Raw genomic sequence first — 19522 nt, forward strand, 5'->3', positions numbered from 1 at the left:
TAAACAAACAAAAATACTCAGGGTTTTTGTTTTGTTTTGGTTTGGTTTTAGGAATTGGAAGAATCAATAAGAACAAAGGAAAAAGAAGTAGAAAATGTAGAACAGAGTGGTCTGTCTTTGATACAGAACAAGAAGGAAGAAGTCTCTTCTGCTGTTATGAGTACACTGCAAGAAATTAACCATTCCTGGGCCAATTTGGATCACATGGTAAAAGAATCATCAAGGGGCAAATTATAGCTCCAGGAATAGGGCATGGAGGGGAGGGAGAATTAGCAGTTTACAACTAGTAAATTTCTTCTGTATTGTAGGGGAAGAGATTCTGAATTGTGTTCCTGTTTCCATCCATCCCCAAGTTTGTGTGTACACTCCACATAAAATGGGTATAATATTTCCTATTTCAAGGATGCTTTTAATTCTTGTAATTGAAGCTTTTTAGATGCATCCTGATATGTAGTGGGAAGGTACCAAATGATCTGTAAGGAACTACCTTTTCAAGCACACAGGTCTTGCAGAATAAGGAAGAGATCAGCAGTAATTGTCATCATCCAAAGCTTGATAACATCAGTCTGCCTTCTCAGGAGGAATGCAATGTGTAAGTGCCAGCCTCTCTGCTGACTTGCAAAGGCTGACTTGCCCGCCTTAGGGATACGTGTTGCATAGTCCTAAGAAATTTCTCTTGATCCTGCTTTGGACCAAAGTCAAATGGACTTGATACCTTCTGTCTCTGCCATTCTAGCTTTATAAAATCAAGCAGAACTTTATGCTGTACTCAGTGTAAGCTCAGCTGATTGTTGTGCAAAATCCTCATTCTCCGACAGGTTTAAGATTAGGCATGTAGAACAAGTAGTATCTGAGATCAAAAGGAAGGAAATAATTTAAACAAACCCCAAATGTCTTGAATGCTTTTCATTTGCTTTTTTTTTTTTTTCTTCCTCCTAGGTTAGCCAACTGAAGATATTGTTGCAATCTGTTCTTGATCAGTGGAGCATTTACAAAGTAGCTTATGAAGAACTGAATAGTTACCTGACAGAAGCTAGATATTCTTTGTCCCGGTTTTATCTTCTTACTGGTTCTTTGGAAGCTGTGAAAGTCCAAGTTGATAAACTTCAGGTGAAAAGAATACTATGTCTCTTGACATACTAAGGATGGATTTAAGGATTAATCTTGTTCTCATTGCACGAATGCAGATAACTATACATTTTAGTTCATAAGAAATGAAAGTGCAGACATGCTGGCATATTAAAATCATACGGCATTAAGAAAATACATCATCAAATAGCCATTGCATTTTTCATTTTGCAGAAAAAATCGTGATAGTTGTTTTCTTTTTAGAGTTTTGATGCTGTTCTTTGAATTTAGAGCTATAGTGTCAAATTGTTAAAAGTTTTAAAATCGTGCTGGTGACCATTAAAACTAAAGTTTCTCACTCTGCCTTGTCAGGCTTCTGAGCTACTGGCACATGTTGAAATCACATTTTAAACCTCCTCCCCACCTCAACCCTGTGGTTGCAGTAGATTGAAGATCAAAGAAAATAATGTTCCAAAAGCTGAGATACTCACATGTCCAAGTGGATTTCCACTGTAAGAAAAGTATAAAATACAATGAGACTCCTGTTATAAAATTATAATTTAATATTAATTGAAATAAATTAAATAATTAAATTATTTTTTAAAAAAAATTATTGTTCTATTACGTAGAATAACCTTTTATTTCAAAGAAAGTTGTTGTCTTTGGAATCAAAAATAATTATGCAAACATTTCCAGATGCTTAAAAAACTTGTTATGTTAGTATTTGCCAGCAAATCTAAGTTTACATTATCATTTAAATATTTTGTGTGATTTGAAGTCCAGTAAGATATAAAGCCAAATGCCCTAAGCATGAACAGCACTTTTCAAACCAAGGTTTAAAGAGTATCCATTAATGCAGTCTACAGTCACTTTTCTATGTTTCCATTTTTTTATGTGTCAGAGAGGACGTGTCAGTAAAACAATAGGTACAAAAAATGACTTTTTTTGCTTATTAAGATTTTGATTATACTGTTTAATCAGGTTGAGATTTGCTGGGCTGTTCAAACTGCATAAAAATACTTAATGTTAAAAAAAAAAAAAAAAAAAGAGCACTTTCCTTGCCAGCGATACTTCAGACTGATAAATGAAAGAGCAAGAACCATATCTTCAGAATAAAGTTTTTGTGCTGTTACTTTTTCCATCTCGTTCTAAATAGGAAAATGTTATTTAATTTATTTTCTTCAATCAGTTAAGTTTTAATTTCTGAAACAGTTCCATGCAGTTACTCCTTTTGTGCAAGAGTACTTATTTAGAATAATTTCTTCGACAAGATTTTTACATTTTGAGAAAATACTAGGTTAAAATTTACTTTTTGCTACACCTTGATATTGAATCAAATTAATCTAACAACAGTCTTTATATTAAACAACTTTCTATTTAGATGAAACATGCATGAAATCAAGTTTTGCATTCTTATGTATGATGTAATTGATACATACTGGTTTGAAATGTTTCTGCATCATGCAATTGTAATACCTCATGTATCTTTTTTCTTTTTTTTTTTTCCTTCTGTTTTAGAGCCTACAAGATGAATTGGAAAAGCAAGAAAATAGCTTACAGAAATTTGGTTCTGTGACCAATCAATTGTTGAAAGAATGTCACCCACCAGTGACTGAAACACTTACCAACACTTTGAAAGAAGTGAATATGAGGTAGAAAATGTCTGTGTGTTGAACTTTACTTTCAGTGGTAAATTTGCATTTATCCATAGACCCAATTTTCCATCATTTCTATTTTTGTTATATTTTATTATTTTATGTTTTGGGGGATTTGGGGAGCTTGTGGGGGCGGGCAGGGTTATTCATTTTGCCAAGGGCTGGAGCAGAACTGTCTCATTTACTACTAATAATAAACAAAACATTATTTTCTCCAGCAAAGCATTTGGACATTATTGTCAGTAGTTTTGCTCCATGCATGGCTGCCAACCAAGATTCATAAATACAATGCTGAAAAATAATACTGCACTTAAAATGCGAGAATCCTGTCTGAAAATTTCGTTTGCTATGCATGCACCAGGCTCCCCAGATTTTAGGTTGCTATTTCTAGTTATAGGAAGGGCATGATAGGCGAGAAGGTCTAAGCCTTCACCAGTAGCTTGGTAAACAGCTTCCCCAGCTTTGAATCCAGGCCAGTGTGAGGGTTTACTCAGAGAAGCTACAGAAAGGCAGGATCCAAAAGCAAAAACTAGTTTGGTGGAAAGTTGGGGTTTTTTTTGAAAACACAATCATGCGAAATTTATTTTAATCTATTGTCCATCCTGTCCTAGAATCTGGAAGCAGAGGGAGGGATTATTCACCCCATTTCAAAAAGATACTGTAGGATTTAACAGTTTCAGTGATGACTGACGGAATTTTCACTTCACAATTTCAATAATTGAAAAATATTATGATTTCCTTTAGTAAGGAAATAATGAGGCAATTTGATAAATACCAGCACATTTGAGAAAGTACATGTTTCTGGTTGCCATTAGAGCCAAGAATTCAAAGGGGCATTAGATATTTAATTGGATACTAAAAATATAAAGAGTTTTAATAGGTCTGGGAGTATTTTAGAAGGGAGTTACACAGAGCTTTATGACTTTAAATATTCTGTCAGGGTTTGGGAGGAAATTGCAGCAGAAGAAATGGTTTCTTGTTTACACCTGTTTTGGGCCTCTTAGGCCCTTGCAGGAATCTGGTACTGGCAGTTCATGGTTGTTCATGGATGCTCTGTGCACACTTGGTTCACTTCAAAAAGTACACTCCAGCTCTGACCTAAAACATCAGTGCACAACATCCAAGATGTAGCACAGATCAGACCTGCTGTGACAGGTCAGAACAGCCTGTCAACGTATTTCTTAGATTTCTTTTTTTTTTTCCCCCCAAATGTCTGGATCTTGATTATTACCAAATCTCTTAAAAGCCAAAAGACCATGGGAAACATCAGAGAGGAAAAGGGGCAGGGATAGTCCTTGTGGACTCCCAGGCTTCGATCATTCATCCAATCTCTTCACCAGGTGGAACAACCTTCTGCAGGAGATTGCAGAGCGGCTGCATGCCAGTAAGGGCCTCCTTCAGCTGTGGCAAAGGTACAAGGACTGTTACCAGCAGTGCTCTTCCACAGTCCGTCAGCGGGAAGACCAGACCAATGAACTCCTGAAGACTGCCACCAGCAAAGACATTGCTGATGATGAAGTTACTACTTGGATTCAGGACTGTAACGTATGTTCAGTTAAGCTTTGCAGTTTTGCACAGCTCTGTGGGCTAAAAATCACAAGAGTCTCTCCATTACTAAACTCTATACTTGGTGTATTGGAAACTTGCATACAAACACATTTCTTTTTACTACTGATGCATCTTGGGCACAGGAGAGAGAGCTTTACATCTGCTACCCAAATCTCATGAGTTTCTCGTACTTTTCATGTGATCCTTCCATTACTTGTTGTGATGTTGTTTCAGAAGCTTATATCTGAAGTCATCTCTTGGAGAAGGTGGATGAATTATATCATTTGATTCCATCTTAAGGCCCAGCTTATCAGATGGTTTCTTGCTTGAGAAAATATCTCTACCAAATCTACTGAGTTCCTTATAATAGAAAGAAACACAAGATCCTTTGACTATATTCCCACCAATCAAGGCCATTCACTTTTTCTGAATGAAAAGAGACTGTACGTGTTCTGGGGATGTCTTTATCCTTCCTTATGGAAGGACACCATTCACTCTGAAACCTTGAGATTCTTCCTTTTTTGAAGACTCAAGGCAGCAGGGTAGTTTATCTCCTATCTGTGGTTACATTTTGGTTATTTTGAGTTTAAGTTAATGTTAAGTGTCATTGACAAAAAAAATTAAAATGTTAATTGTCTTAGTGTAAGCAAAACAATTGCAAGGATAAAAATGAACACATTAATGAGCTTTTTGAGCATTTGCTGCCATAGTCATCTGGACTGGCAATTCAAATTGTTCAGTTTGAATAATTTCTTCATTTCCTGATGTCCCATTCTTTAGCCGTTATGTTAGGCCATTTACAAAAGTTATTTTTTCATCCCTCCTGGTAATTCATAGCAGGAAAAAAAGGGAGGTCTAGTCAGACCTGAACTGACCCACAATGAGGGCTGCCACTTCTTAGGACCAGCATGTCAGTAGATTCAAAAGGTTTGTTTCAACAAGTATTGCCTCATCACTAACTCAGACTTGCTCAAAGGTAGCTGAGCAGTCACTTCTTTCTGTTCCGCTGTGCACAGGTACTTTGACACATTTTGTTATTCTGCACATCATTTCCTTTCCATCAGAGTGTGAGTGGACACTTTGGCATTGAAATACAGTAGTAAATATAAGTTTTTCATATAGTGGTGGAGTTTGGTCATTTCATTCCCCCTTTAAATCAGGGGAGGATGACATCAGCAAAGTGTCAGGTTAACTATTCACATCTTTATTCAATGTGTTGCCACAGGACGTACTCACGGATTTGAAGACAGCACAGGAGTCACTGGTTGTTCTTCAAGAGCTGGGAGAGGAGTTAAAAAGCCAGGTGGAGGCTTCAGCAGCAGCAGCTATACAATCTGATCATCTTTCTCTGAACCAGAATCTGTCAACCCTAGAACAGGCTCTCCGCAAGCAACAGACTGTACTTCAGGTATGCAGAGAGTGTTTTCAGTCCTTGAATCTGATCATCCTGTGGTACCTGAAAGCACATAAATTAGCTAAAACTGCCCAGGAAAAGAGGGTGGTGTTACCTGTTCATCAGCATTTCCTAGACTTCCCTGGAAGCCGAAGCTGAGAGTAGAAAATATGCTCAAGTCCAGCATAGAGACCCTGTAAGAAGGTCCAAATTCTGGAGAAAGGATAGCAAACTTCATGGAGGAAAGTGTCTATCTGGAATGCCAAGGGCACCATGCTTTCTGCAGACAGCAATAGTGCTAACAGCTGGATGCACAGCTGCTGCTCCCCTGAAGACAACCTCTCTTCCCATCTAGTTCTTTAGCAGTAAAACAAATGAGAGATTCTGAATAATTGTGGAATTGATTTTTACAGTTCCTATTAATGTCAGTGACCAGACTGACACCTACCACTTGTGTAAAAGCCTGTTCAGTAGAAATTGCTAATTGCTTGTGTCATCAGGGACTAAAGAGCAAAAAAGGAGTGGCAGAATGTGTTCCATAGGAAAGTATACGGGTGAGAAAGGAACAAAGGTAGTGGCTTCTCTTTGGGTAACAAGAGGATTTACCCAAGAAATCGAGCATTGTCTAGAATGTGCTTATAACATCACTGTGCTGTGAGGAGACAAAACGTAAGAGAAGTTTTTCATTTCAAATTGCAATGATGCAACTACTGGTTCTCTCTGCTGACAATAAATTAAGCAGAGGAGTTCATTTCATAAGAGGAAGATAGGGAAGGTTATCTATTTCAAGGCAAGGAGATATTGATGCACTTAGTTGAAGTGTTGCCTTTTTGCTATGATCAAAAATCTTTTGTTCTAACCTATAAAATACCCAATAATTCCACAGTCTGTGAGCAAAGCAGCGGTTACAATTGGTCCTATCCTATATAGCTGTTTGTAAATCTCTAATGAGAATAACAAGGAGTGTGATGTCAATATGGATGCTATGTGGCCAAAGTTCTTAAACTGTGGGTCCTTTTCTATTCAAGGCTGGAGTGCTGGACTATCAAACCTTTGCCAAGAACCTGCAAGTCCTTGAGGCCTGGATAACAGAAGCAGAAGAAATATTGAAAGGACAGGATCCTAGTCACTCATCTGATCTCTCAACAATACAGAGTAGAATGGAGGAACTCAAGGTGACTAATAAACGCAGAAAGTGTTGATTTTTTTTCTGTTAGCCTGGTTATTTGTAGTACAGGGTATGCGCAAATATCATACGTGCATTCTATACGTATTAAAGGACTGTCACTCATGCAAAGTGTAAGACTGAGAACTTAGAAGTTTGATGGCAGTCAAGGAGTGATTGTCCATGTTACTTTGCCCCTGAGTAAAGAAGAAAAGGACAGGCAAACTGTTCAGAATAAAATTAATATCAAATCAAAATGGGAATGGAAATTTTAGCAGTTTTTGGAGATTTCCTTCATCTTGTTTTCTCTCAACTTTTCTTGAATTTATGCAATTCCTGTCTCAGTGGTGTTTAGTTTAGGGATGAAGTATCTTGATATACTGAAGAGAAATTCATACTGTGTACCGTGTGATCTCCATTTGAGTTCTTTCACTCTTTCTTCTTGTGCGGCTTTTTTTTATTCCCTCTTCTTCTTTCAGAGGCCCTGACAGGAAGTTAATGAACTTTGCCATCTAGGCTGTTTTTGTCATTTTAATCTTCCATTATTTTTCTATCAGGATTAACTATACACATAATTCCACTTGGGCATGCTAAAAAGCAGGTCATTTTCCTAACGTGGTGAACTGGATATTTCTGTACTGCAAAATAAAAAACTAAAAATGCAAAGTTGAATAAGTTTAATGGGAATTTGCCAGCCTAGCACTCAGGCTAAGAAACAAGGAAAAAGGCTCATTTTTTTGACAATATAAACATATGGCTTCAAACACTAGCCTACTTTTGCAGCTCTGAGCGGTAAATCCCCAATTCAGCAAAACACTTCAGTGCAATTTGAGTTTACTTCTTTGTGCACGTTTAAACATGAACATAAGTCTTCTCCCAGTCTGGGACCAGAGGCTGAAAACTGGAAATGCATTTTTTCCCTGGTGTAGGGATTTCTTGCCACTTGGTGGCAACCAAGGCCGTTCCAAATTTAACCGAGTGCTAGTTCATAATTTTGCAGTCTATAATAGTGTAATTACTGAATTTCCTACTTACCACTTTTATTGTTTGTTGCAGAGTCAGATGTTGAAATTCAGCAGCATGACCCCGGATCTGGACCGTCTTAATGAGCTGGGTTACAGGCTTCCTCTGAATGATAAAGAAATCAAAAGGATGCAGAACCTGAACAGACATTGGTCTCTGATCTCATCTCAGACTACGGAGAGATTCAGGTCGGGATAGCTAAAGATTGCTGTATAGTTTTCTTAGATTACAACAGCTAGAAAGTATACCTTTTGCAGAATATAGAAAACATTTCAGATATTTCATTAATCAAAGCTCTTTTCTTTGTTATACTTGTAAGTAAAGAGCGAAGCCAGTGAGCTGAGATGTTGGTTTTGCCACAAATTAACAGAATTTGAAATGAGGAAGACTGCTACTTTTCAAAGTGTGGACTAAATAAATTGAGTGAGGCAGCTAAGTGGGAAAAGTGTTACTCTCTGATTTGGAATTCTGCTGGAAAAGTTATTGCAAGACTCTTAACACTGTGTGTAAGAGGAGGAGACCTTACCTCAATCCATCTTTCTTTCTTTCAGTAAGCTGCAGTCTTTCTTGCTGCAGCAGCAGACCTTCTTGGAGAAATGTGAGACTTGGATGGATCTATTAGTTCAGACTGAGCAGAAGCTGGCGGCAGAGATTTCGGGAAACTACCAGAGCCTTTTAGAGCAACAGAGGGCACATGAGGCAAGTCATCATGTGTATTTATACATAACTACAACACATACTATTTATACATAAATGGAATGCACATTCTTTTGTGGAGTAATATAATAGTATGCCTTGAATTGAGTTATATTAGCCTGCACCAGCTGAGGATATCTTAACTTAGAAGCAGAAGCATGCAAATACGTCAATAATACCCAGTTTGGGGGAGGACTTGAGCATCTGTCTGCATTTTTGTATAATGGCTATGAGTGCTTGTCCCCTACATTTAGTCTACTTCAGATTGGTGTGTACCAAGGAAATGAAATTTTTTATTGGTCTTCCTGTAGAACCCTAACTATTCTTATGCAATTTGACATTTTGTCTTCAGTCCTAACTGGAGAAAATCTCTGTTCTTTCAGTTTATTCTGATTTTGTGTATTTGTTATTAAATTGCCAACATATACAGCATCTGAAGAGCATGTTAAAGGAAGACTTCTGTGAAATACTGCGTTATATAACGCATCACGGGGCCTCCATTTGGTAACATTTCCTTGGAGAATAAACTGATTTGATCTTTGCTTTGATCTTGATCTTATAACAAATCAAGAACTAGCCCAGATTTTGCTGCAGGGAGAAACTGATTCAGAGTTTTTACTAGAGGATGCCTGTATGATTCTTCAGTGAAGTCAAGTGATGCACATTTTTCCTCCACCCATATTGTTACTGCCAAGAATCCTGGTAAAGATCAAGTAAGACAAGTCAGTTTTCATACCAAAGCTCCCATGTGGCCACAGCAATTTCAGTTCCCACAACTTTTTCAGCTGACCTACCCGTAGAGTCAGGCCAGATCAAAGGGAAAGTCATGTTCTTCCCCCCCTCCTGCCTTATATCTCACAGCATAGTGTTTGGATGAATGTCTGATAGCAGAAAGTAATTCACAACCGTTTGTTTGCTTTAGCATACATTTGCTTTAGCATTTAACTGCCTTTGCTTTCACAAATGTCATCTGTTTCATTTCCTCTCAGTGCTGCCAGCATTAACTGGACAGTGTCTTCCAGTGTCTTTGAGACATCTCAGGTCTTTGAGATTTGAATGTCCAGAAATCATTACTAAGCAGATAATTTCCTGCTGTTGTTGTGTCCAGTCATAGCTATAATTTTTTGAAAGGGATTAAGGGCAATCTTCTTGCATTCAATTGTCTTGAGATCTCAGCTTAATTCTCTCCTGAAACCTTGATCTGAGCAATTAGCTCAGATGAGTGTTACTGAGGCACTCTGTTGAAGCTTCTTTTATTACAACTATAAAGTCATCTCTCAGAATTTAGAGAACTAATATCTGATTTTCTAAATACTGTAATTCATCATAAGAAAATGTTGTAAACGGCATCTTTTTTTTTACCTAAAGCTTTTTGGTATTTTATGTAATCTAAATGTATTCAGTATTCAATGTTCTTTGCAGTGCCTCCTGATACTCATGAAGAATTTTCTTTCCACTCCTCGCAGCTGAAAGGGTCAATTCTAAACTTTTTGAGATTAATTTCCACATTGTTTTGCTTTGTATTTTTGAAGATAATGAAAAAATATTCTGTTTCCACATGCATTCCCAGAATGAGTATTGAAATGCCTCCAGCTCTGTTATCAGCTTTCCAGTGCTGATTCATAACTTTGCTGGTGTTTATTCAAAGAGGACCCCAACTACCTCAGTGGCCTTATTTAGAAATAACTTCCCACTGAAATTTACAAACCAGCAACATGGAGGTGATACCTTTTTCAAATATCATGCACTAACACTGGCATCTGCATCAGATGAGTCTGCCAGGACGATCTTGTAGTCATTCTTGCGCAGTTCTCCAGATATCACATTGCTTGGGACTCCCGCGCAGTGGGAATGCACCGAGACAAGCATTTGAGAAAGTGCTGGCAGGGGAAGGGGAAGTTCCTCGCCAATTCAATTACTGACATTTTTTCCAGTGTGCGGGTATTGTGCGTTCCAACACCTGTCCTCCTTCCCTCCTCCTTTGAATTCCTATTTCTGTGATTCATAGTGATCTACATATGAGAAGAAATTGGGGTGGCAAGTGGTCCCACATAATGGAGTATCCCTCTCATGTACAGAGACAGTGTACATGTGAAGAGCAAGTGGATGTTGACAGAAATGTCTCTGCTTTTGGGTAGGGCTTGAATACCTCCACTCTAAGCAGAGTTCCTCATGCTTACTAAGCTTTTGTTTGACCTGTCCTTTTAAAAAAATACTAGAATTGTCTCTTTGGGGGGGGTTGGTTTTGTTGGGTTTTGGTGTTTTTTTTATTTTAACCAGTTGTGTTCTGTTTAGTCTCAATCTGTCAACAGTGCTGGTGGATGCTGTTGCATCCTGTGCTTCATCCATGCCCCCTAATTTGACAGAAATAGATGTGACAGGAAGTAAAATTTCTGCCTTCTTGCTCAGCTTTCTGAAATTCTCAACCCCACAGTATTGTGGTTTTGTTCATGAGATAATAGAGCAATTAGTTTACCTCTGGTTCAGGCTCAGTCATTCATAAGAGCCAAGGTATTCAAAGAACACTATCAAATACTTCTACAAGGAAATTTGACAACACTATTTCTTTCTGTGGCAAAATTTATGATCTGGGTAACATTTTCAAAATTAACTCACTGAATCAGAGAGGCAAAATCTCATTTTGAAAAGTAGTCCATCGTCTAGAAGTCCTAAGCTACATACAATGTGCATGAGGGATTTAATTGTGCAGGTATTTTGCCAGTGGGTATTTTGATGGCAGTTGCAGATGCAGGGATTGGTACATCACAATTTGAGCTGGTGGGAAGCCATATAACAGGAGTGTAATCTGGATTTGGGCTCTCAGTTCAGGCAAGGGGGAACTTCTGTCAACTGCAAACACCATCACTAACAAAATTAAAAAAAAAAAATCTCAAGCTTCATACCAGTATACTTTCTCTTTTAATCTCTCTGAAAACCTTTTGAACATGGAGTGGGTCCAGTCCTGAGCTGATGCCTGATGCCTTTATCAACATAAGAATATTCCTGAACAACCTTATCTAGAGACATGGTCCATTACTAAAAGAAAAGAAGATTTTAAAAATAAATTTAAGTAGTATATATTTAAGTCATCTTTGCTTAAGTAGTACTTAGGTAATTGTTTTTCTTAAGTAATATTTAAAGTAATAAGGCAGTTTTAAATGTATTGTGAAAGTTTATTGTAACTGATAGGGAAAATCGGAAAATAAATTGAAAAATTGGAAGAAGTGGAAAATTGATATCTCGCTCCTACACATGGCTGACCATTTCTTTTAAAGTTCTATCGGCAGTGTAAAATTTTATTAAAAGTTTGTGTAACACTGTCACACACAATCTGTGCATAAATTCATTTTAACAAGGTAAAAGTCTATAATACTCTTAAACATGTTAGAAAATAAATCATGTCCTTTCTGTCCAAGCAATAAATACCCTATCTGGATTTTGTTGTAAATTGTAGTGCGAATCACACAAATGTACTCAAAGACATAAACCTAGCTCCTGTTGATATTATTTAGCTTTTTAATAGTTTTTTTTTTAAATCTCAAGGAACTAATAATAATTACTAGAAGCAGCAAGTAACTCCAGCAATGAGATTTTTAAATGTGTTTCTATTTAAGTTCATGACAAAACACTCATTGAATAAATTTGAAATGAGATTAAGTACATGAAAATTCGTTTTTACCAGTGCATATGGATAGAATTAAAATGTAAGATCTTGTTTTAACATTCGTGTCTCCTGTACAACAGCTATTCCAGGCAGAGATGTTCAGCCGCCAGCAGATTTTGCATTCAATTATCTCTGATGGGCAGCACCTTCTAGAACAAGGACGGGTGGATGACAGGTAGACATTCCTGTGTTGTTGCCGCTGCTGTTTATGTGAAGTAATATTTAGACTAGTGGAGGACTTCAAACAGAGAAGATAGCAGATGTCAGGGTTCAGATCATGCTCTTCTGAAGTAGAAGTTACTGTTGCTGTGGTTAAGCTATTAGCCAGTTCTTAAATAAGACTGTGTTCTTTAGGATGCCATGGGGTATGTGAATGTGTTAATACCTCTGGGAATACAACACCCTTCAGGCTGCTTCTCTGACAAAGATTTGTCTTGGATTATCAAGCATGTTACCTATATGTCTATTTTGATGTACTTTCAAAATGTCACTTGCACCAAAGGAGCCTTCAGTGACAGATTTAGTGAGTTACACTTGATTTATGCCAGCTGGGGATTTGCCTCTACCAAAAGAATCCCCTACTGCCATTTAAGAACATGTGCAGCCTAAATGTGATGGAATAGGAATTCATTGCTGTCTGAGATTTTATTTTAAAAACTTGTGATGAAGTGAATGAAAATCAGTGAAACACCAGTGGCTTCACACTTGTGCATATGCATTGACTTTCCTAAGGGTATCATGGTCCTAAATACAAGACGAACTGTTTATTGGGATGTGAGAATTTTGTTAATGCTGTGTGTATCTTATGCCTGCTTTGAGCTTAGTAATAAATCTAAGGGTGAATTGTGAATTCTCCATGATTTACTGTGAATTTGGCTAATCCAAACTGGCAAAACCTGTGGGTTTTCTTTTTATATTTAGAATCACAGAATCATAGAATAGTTTGGGTTGGAAGGGACCTTTAAAGGTCACCTAGTCCAACCCCCCCTGCCGTTAGCAGGGACATCTTCAACTAGACCAGGTTGCTCAGAGCCCTGTCCAACCTGACCTTGAATGTTTCCAGGGATGGGGCATCTACCACCTCTCTGGGCAACCTGTTCCAGTGTTTCACCACCCTCAGTGTAAAAACTTTCTTCCTTATATCTAGTCTAAATCTTCCCTCTTTTAGTTTAAAACTGTTCCCCCCTTGTCCTGTCACAATAGACCCTGCTAAAAAGCTTGCCACCACCTTTCTTGTAAGCCCCCTTTAAGTACTGAAAGGCCGCAATAAGGTCTCCCCGAAGCCTTCTCTTCTCCAGGCTGAATATCCCCAACTCTCTCAGCCTTTCTTCATAGGAGAGGCGTTCCATCCCCCTGATCATCTTCATGGTCCTCGTCCGGACCCGCTCCAACAGGTCCATGTCTTTCTTGTTCTGAGGGCTCCAGAGCTGGACGCAGTACTGCAGGTGGGGTCTCACCAGGGCAGAGTAGAGGGCTAGAATCAGAATTTCTGGGGAGAAGGCAGAAGAGTTTTGTGTGTTAAAGGTTAGGGTTTTTTAAGGTCTCAATAATTGGAGCCCTTTGATTCTCCCAGTACGTGAAGTGTGAAGTTCTCATCCTCAGTCAACTATCACAAGACTTCAGTGCTTTTCTCCTAGTGTTTCATAACTGGCAGCCAGAAAACATCTTCCCTTTCCCTTCAGTTTATTTCATTAAACAAATAGATCAAAGTATGAAGATTACTATGTATTTTTATTTATTTATCTATTTATAATAGGGATGAATTTAATCTGAAGCTGACTCTTTTAAGTAATCAATGGCAAGGAGTAATTCGCCGGGCGCAGCAGAGGAGGGGGATCATTGACAGCCAGATTCACCAGTGGCAACGCTATAGGGAGATGGCAGAGAAGCTGCGCAAGTGGCTCTTGGAAATATCCTGTCAGCCAGTGAGTGGGCTGGGCAATGTTCCTATCCCACTGCAGCAAGCCAGAGCGCTACTGGATGAAGTGCAGGTACGTCCAGTGTGTTTGAAGAAAGAGGAAAAAAACCCTGCCTTTTTTACAGCTTTCATCATTTAAAACATTCTTTAAAATGTATTAGGTTCAGACTAAGATTGCAGTAAGCAATATTGGATGTTAGTTCTTCTTTGGAACTGGCATAGCCTCAGAAGCAGCAGTATGATGGAAATTAAGTTGGAGTTCATAAAGAACATGCAACGGAGAACTTACTGGGCCCTCTCTCTCGAGCCTTGTTTGCTTCTGTTTTTGCTTTGTAGCTAATGTCACACTGAAACTGTCTTGAAAAAAACAATTATGTCCTGTTTGAGGAATGTATTCTAGCTAACTAAAAAGGATACCTTGAGTGTCCATCTTCACTTGAGGTTAACAGTATCTATTTAGCAGCTTGGTTTCTTCAAGCTTTTTGGCTGGAAGATACGTATAATAATAAAGCTTGTAAGCATAGTAGTCTCTAGAGGAACTATTTCTCTTTAAAAGCAATTCAGATACTGATATTAATGGGGAGAAAGAAGTCTTTCATCAGAAGTCTTTATCTCCTTGGAGAAATTTTCTAAAGATCTGCTGCTGGAAATGATTGTGAAAAGATTAGGGTAAAGCAGTTGGGCAGTAGCTCATGCTTAAGCCAAGGTATGCAATCAATTAAAGTATGGGCTTGAGAATTAATTATACTGAATTGCTAATTGTAATTAAAAAGACAAAGCTGACAGAAAACTGTTAATAATTTCAGCTTAAAGAGAAAGTTCTCCTAAGGCAGCAAGGGAGTTATATCCTCACTGTGGAAGCTGGGAAGCAACTGCTGCTCTCTGCTGACAGTGGAGCTGAGGCAGCCCTGCAGACAGAGCTTACCGAAATTCAGGAGCGCTGGAAGATAGCTAGCGCCCAACTGGAGCAACAAAAGAAACAGCTTGCCTTACTACTGAAAGTAAGTGTGTGATTTCTTCTGTACTACTTCAGCAAGTTCATGGTTTCTCACTGTGAATCCTGTTGAAGAAAAGTGTTCTCAAGGGATAAGCACAAATACAGGAATTGCATATAGGCTACATGAGCTCACGATTTCATTTCAACACCTCTGAAACTAGGAGTGGTAATACTTCACAGTAGGCTTGTATGTTAGTTGATATTTTTAATTGATATTTCCAGAACACTGCCAATAAAGGATATTCCTATCAGTCTTATTTTCAACACAGAGCAAAAATGTATTTTATTTTGCACAATGCTGGTTAATTTTTATACATACTGTCTTGAAAATTAGACCTGCCTTATTTCCTCTACATGCCAATGTTAAGATCTATCTAGCAATGTAGTTGTCTGTGTTTCCTTCCAGTGTCTTGAGTATTTGCTAGTTTAGATAAACTTCTGTGATCTTGGAGAAGGGAGCCTTGAACTTTATTTTGATGTAAGCATCATCCAGAATGCCTGCTAATCTCACTTTGAGTCTGAAGATGATAGTCTGGATTTAGATTTGATCTGTTTGTTTTTACCTTTTACTGATTCTAGGAAGGATAATGAAAATTGGACTTGTGTGTATTAATAGAATAGGGCAAGTGCTTTTAGAATAGTTTCAGAGGTCTAATAGAATCACAGAATTACAGACACTTTAGTTTTGTTTGTAAACAGGAAGCAACAAAGCAATGCAAGAAAACGAAATTTTATTTTGGAAAAGTTCAGCTAAGTAAATTTTTCTTCCTCTTTCAAGCCTTATTCCTCATACCTTGGCTTCTAGTGGGGGAATTATGTCAGGAAATTTTAGTTATGAATGCTGTTATCTAGGGGGACTAAAGGTTCTGTGGTATTTTGTCTCAATGAAAATATGGAATTTAATGCTTGAAGGTGAGGAAGTAGGGAAATTACCATGCAAATTGCATAAATCATCTCAGATATCAAGCCTTCATTACATTATGCTATCTTGGTCTTAAATACATGACTTTTTAGTGGTCTTCTGACCAAATGTGAAGCACAAGTGTATATTCTAGAAGAGTATGTGTTGCATTAAGAACATCACAGACTATTGTCATGTAAGGTCATATAACTTACTAAGGAGAGAAGAAAAAAGACACTAAAAAGAGGGGGTTTTTGCAAGACATGTTTTTTGTAATTCTCCATCCTGAAGATGATCATGAAATACTGGCATAGATTGGAGAAAAATGGAAGGTGAGAAAAACAAAGCCAGTGGTAGAAGGAGAACATCTTGAAACAGAAGACTGAAGAGAAAAAAAGTTCTGTATTTTCTGGTATCACACAACTGGCATTCTTTATGGGTTGACTGGCTTATTAGAGATCTTTCTGTCTGTGAGTAACTTTTTAATAGGCTTTATCAAGCAGGTGAGGCAGGTAAAACCATAGTCTCACATGACGATTGCTATGGTTTGATTGCATTGGACACATTTAAAACTTTGGAAGGCATACAAACACTAAAGCTGGGTGTAGCTGCTAGAATCATAATTTAGAGAAGATACTACAGGTACTTCAATCTGAACTGAATTTGCAGTATCCCCAACCACTTTTTTTTTTCTGGAGATTAATGCACCTGAATGGAGCTTTTGTCAAAGAACAGTGGTATGTCTAATACAGGCATTCAAGAAAGGAAGTGGAAAATAATTTTGGCAGGGAGAGGCTTTTCTGAAAGGATGGAGTCGGATCTAGACAATGTTGTAATAACAGGAGGCTTTGGCTTGTGTAGTTCTACTAGCAGAGACCTACACACAAAAAATTTGACTCAGTTGTACACATGACTCAAGCTCTGAGACTATGAGTATTTTTTAGAGGGGGATTTCAGGGCATGTTGCTATTATTATGAAAAAGTTTTCACTGTTTATTGGTTAGTTAGGTAAATCAACTGACATGAGTATAATCCAGATCTGAATTGAAGTCTAATAAACATTTTGCCTTCAGGACTGGGAAAAATCTGAAAAGAGCATAGGAGACTCCCTGGAGAAGCTAAAAACATTCAAAAAAAAGCTTTCTCAACCTTTGCCAGAACACCATGATGAATTGCATGCAGAGCAGATTCGTTGCAAGGTAAAGCACTTGTTCTCTGTTGACCATTGTCTCATCTTCTCCTGCCTTTGTGCAGTAACCTCTTCCATTGTTAATAGGCTTCATATTACTGACTGTGCAAACCAGTCAGCCATCCCTGTGACAAGAAACTATCCATGTAACATTTGGGCAGCATCATACCTGAGTGATCTCACTATAATGCAAATCCTGCAGGGTAAATACAGATCTGATCAAAGTGAGATCAGAACAGGCTCTGAAAAGTACTGTAGAAGCGCTAAATACTGATGTGTTTTTATTACAGAAATTCTAACTTCAAATTTAAACTCATGGTATCTAAACTGTTGTTTTAGTGCTTTTTATTTGAGGTGAGATTAATGTGGGGGATCTTAGATAACACTTTTATGCTATATTCTTCGCAGTTTAGAAGTGGATTACAACTTGAAAATATTTTCAGTACAGAGAAGTCCAAACCAATACTTGGAATTCTCAGTTACCTTTGAACTTTAGAGAGATTTGAGTAGTATATTGGTTTGTGACTGCTTGTTACAAGGCTAACGTATCATTCTCTATTGGGGAGTTACCTCTCTCATAACTCTGAAAATATTGGTATATATGGGGTTGGTGTTTTCTTTTTCTTTTAAATGGGGCTGAAACAGTCCACTTGAAATGGTGGATCTACTCAGATATGACTTTAATTCAGTGGGATAACAATGCTTGTCTTTGTGCTTCATCAACACATTCAAATTTTTATTTGTTAGCAAACTGGTCCTTTTTCCTTGTGCGCTTCTTTTAAGGAGTTAGAGAATGCTGTTGAAGGATGGAGAGATGACCTTGCACACCTCTCTCTGATGAAGGAGACCCTGTCTATATATATCAGCACAGATGATATCTCAATCCTCAGTGAGCGCATAGAGCTTCTGCACAGACAGTGGGAGGAGCTGTGCCACCAGGCAAGTATAGTACTGAGCACTGTTATGAGTGTGCAGGCTACAGAAGTGTTGGAAGAAAAATTGTATGCAAGTGGCAGCTTTTAGAAAAGATGCATGTAGGCACACTCAGATTCAAAACTGAACTCTTGCTGAATCAGGGAAAACATCCGTTGAAACGCTCCCTTTAGTTACTGCTAATGTTTCTAGATCTCTTGAACTTTGTCATGGCCGTGAGGTCTTATTTAAGCAGCCTTGAAAAACCAATAAAAAACTCACACTGTGTGCTGTGGGACTGTGGCATGGCTGGCTAGGGAAAACACAGAAGTAATACAGTTTACTGTGCTTTGGTGGAGGATCTGTGCTCAGAAAGGATGTCCCCTCCCTGCTCAACATTACTGTATTGTACCTTCAGTTCTGCTAATAGCTTCTGCTTCTTCAGACTTTGGTGTCTGCATTTTTCTTAGTCTGAGCATGACTTCCTTGGCTGCGAAATATGCTGAGGGGTACTGTTTGATTTTTCAGGTGCATTATGCTATTATTATGTTTCTTGCCTCCATTTTGCACTTAGAAATACAGGTAGTGGAGTCTCCCTCACCCAGCTTTTCAGATTACCCTAATGTTATTTCTGTGGTTCAGTAGAGATTGCGGTCCAGATATACTGGCGCTGACTTTGAAACAGTTACCACACGTAAGGTACCCGTGAAGGCTTCAAAAACAATCCCAAAGTAGGAAAAATGCTTCACAGTTAACAGCACAGAACTTGTTATGAGTTAGTTGCATTTGAATGAGCTAATGTAGATACATCTGAACTACGGTGTAGTCAATGCACACATGTTTATGGTAAAGAAGGGAGCCAAGTAAAGAAGTTTTATCTTCCTTCTGTGCATACTGAATGTTTCAGGATGTAACCTAGTGCAACACTTTGTTCAACCATTGCTTATTTCCGGAAAGCTGCCATCAAGTTTAGAACCGCAAAAAGGAAATGTGAGAGATCACGTGTATGCCCCTGTTAAACCTAACATGGTAGTTAAAGTACACATCACTTTTGTTTATGAAAAAGCAGACGCAGTCTTCATCTTCTCAGCTGAAATGTTGATATAAAGTCAGAAACAATGCAGATTACAATGGGGAGGAAGTAAGTAGTTGTACAAATGTCTGAAACTGAAGAGATTACTTTGCTCCTCACTCTCTGCTGCTATTTTGATTTCAATGTCCATCTTTGTCTATTACTATTCATAGTCTGAGATGGTACCACTGCTATAGCAATTTCTTAAACATAGCGATGTTTTCCTTCCTCCTGTATTAACTACAGCATTTGCCTGTTTGATGTTTTATGCCTATTCCTTCCTGTCAGGGCACACTTTAGTCCTCTGGAATCTCTCAAGGT

The 19522-nt window shown here is 38.1% G+C and overlaps 1 protein-coding gene across 1 annotated transcript in view; it reads left to right on the plus strand.

Annotated features, from left to right (window-relative positions):
* SYNE1 (spectrin repeat containing nuclear envelope protein 1) overlaps nt 1-19522 on the plus strand; it is a 314802-nt gene that overhangs the window by 256096 nt on the left and 39184 nt on the right. The window contains exons 115-127 of the mRNA XM_075146137.1: nt 52-207; nt 940-1110; nt 2587-2720; nt 4064-4268; nt 5497-5679; nt 6693-6839; nt 7886-8040; nt 8404-8551; nt 12293-12387; nt 13969-14203; nt 14937-15131; nt 17102-17227; nt 18001-18156. Of these exons, the coding sequence (XP_075002238.1) occupies nt 52-207; nt 940-1110; nt 2587-2720; nt 4064-4268; nt 5497-5679; nt 6693-6839; nt 7886-8040; nt 8404-8551; nt 12293-12387; nt 13969-14203; nt 14937-15131; nt 17102-17227; nt 18001-18156 (2106 nt within the window). The remainder of the gene's footprint in view (nt 1-51; nt 208-939; nt 1111-2586; nt 2721-4063; nt 4269-5496; nt 5680-6692; nt 6840-7885; nt 8041-8403; nt 8552-12292; nt 12388-13968; nt 14204-14936; nt 15132-17101; nt 17228-18000; nt 18157-19522) is intronic.

Source organism: Calonectris borealis, chromosome 3 (assembly GCF_964195595.1).
Source record: "Calonectris borealis chromosome 3, bCalBor7.hap1.2, whole genome shotgun sequence".
Lineage (NCBI taxonomy): Eukaryota > Metazoa > Chordata > Aves > Procellariiformes > Procellariidae > Calonectris > Calonectris borealis.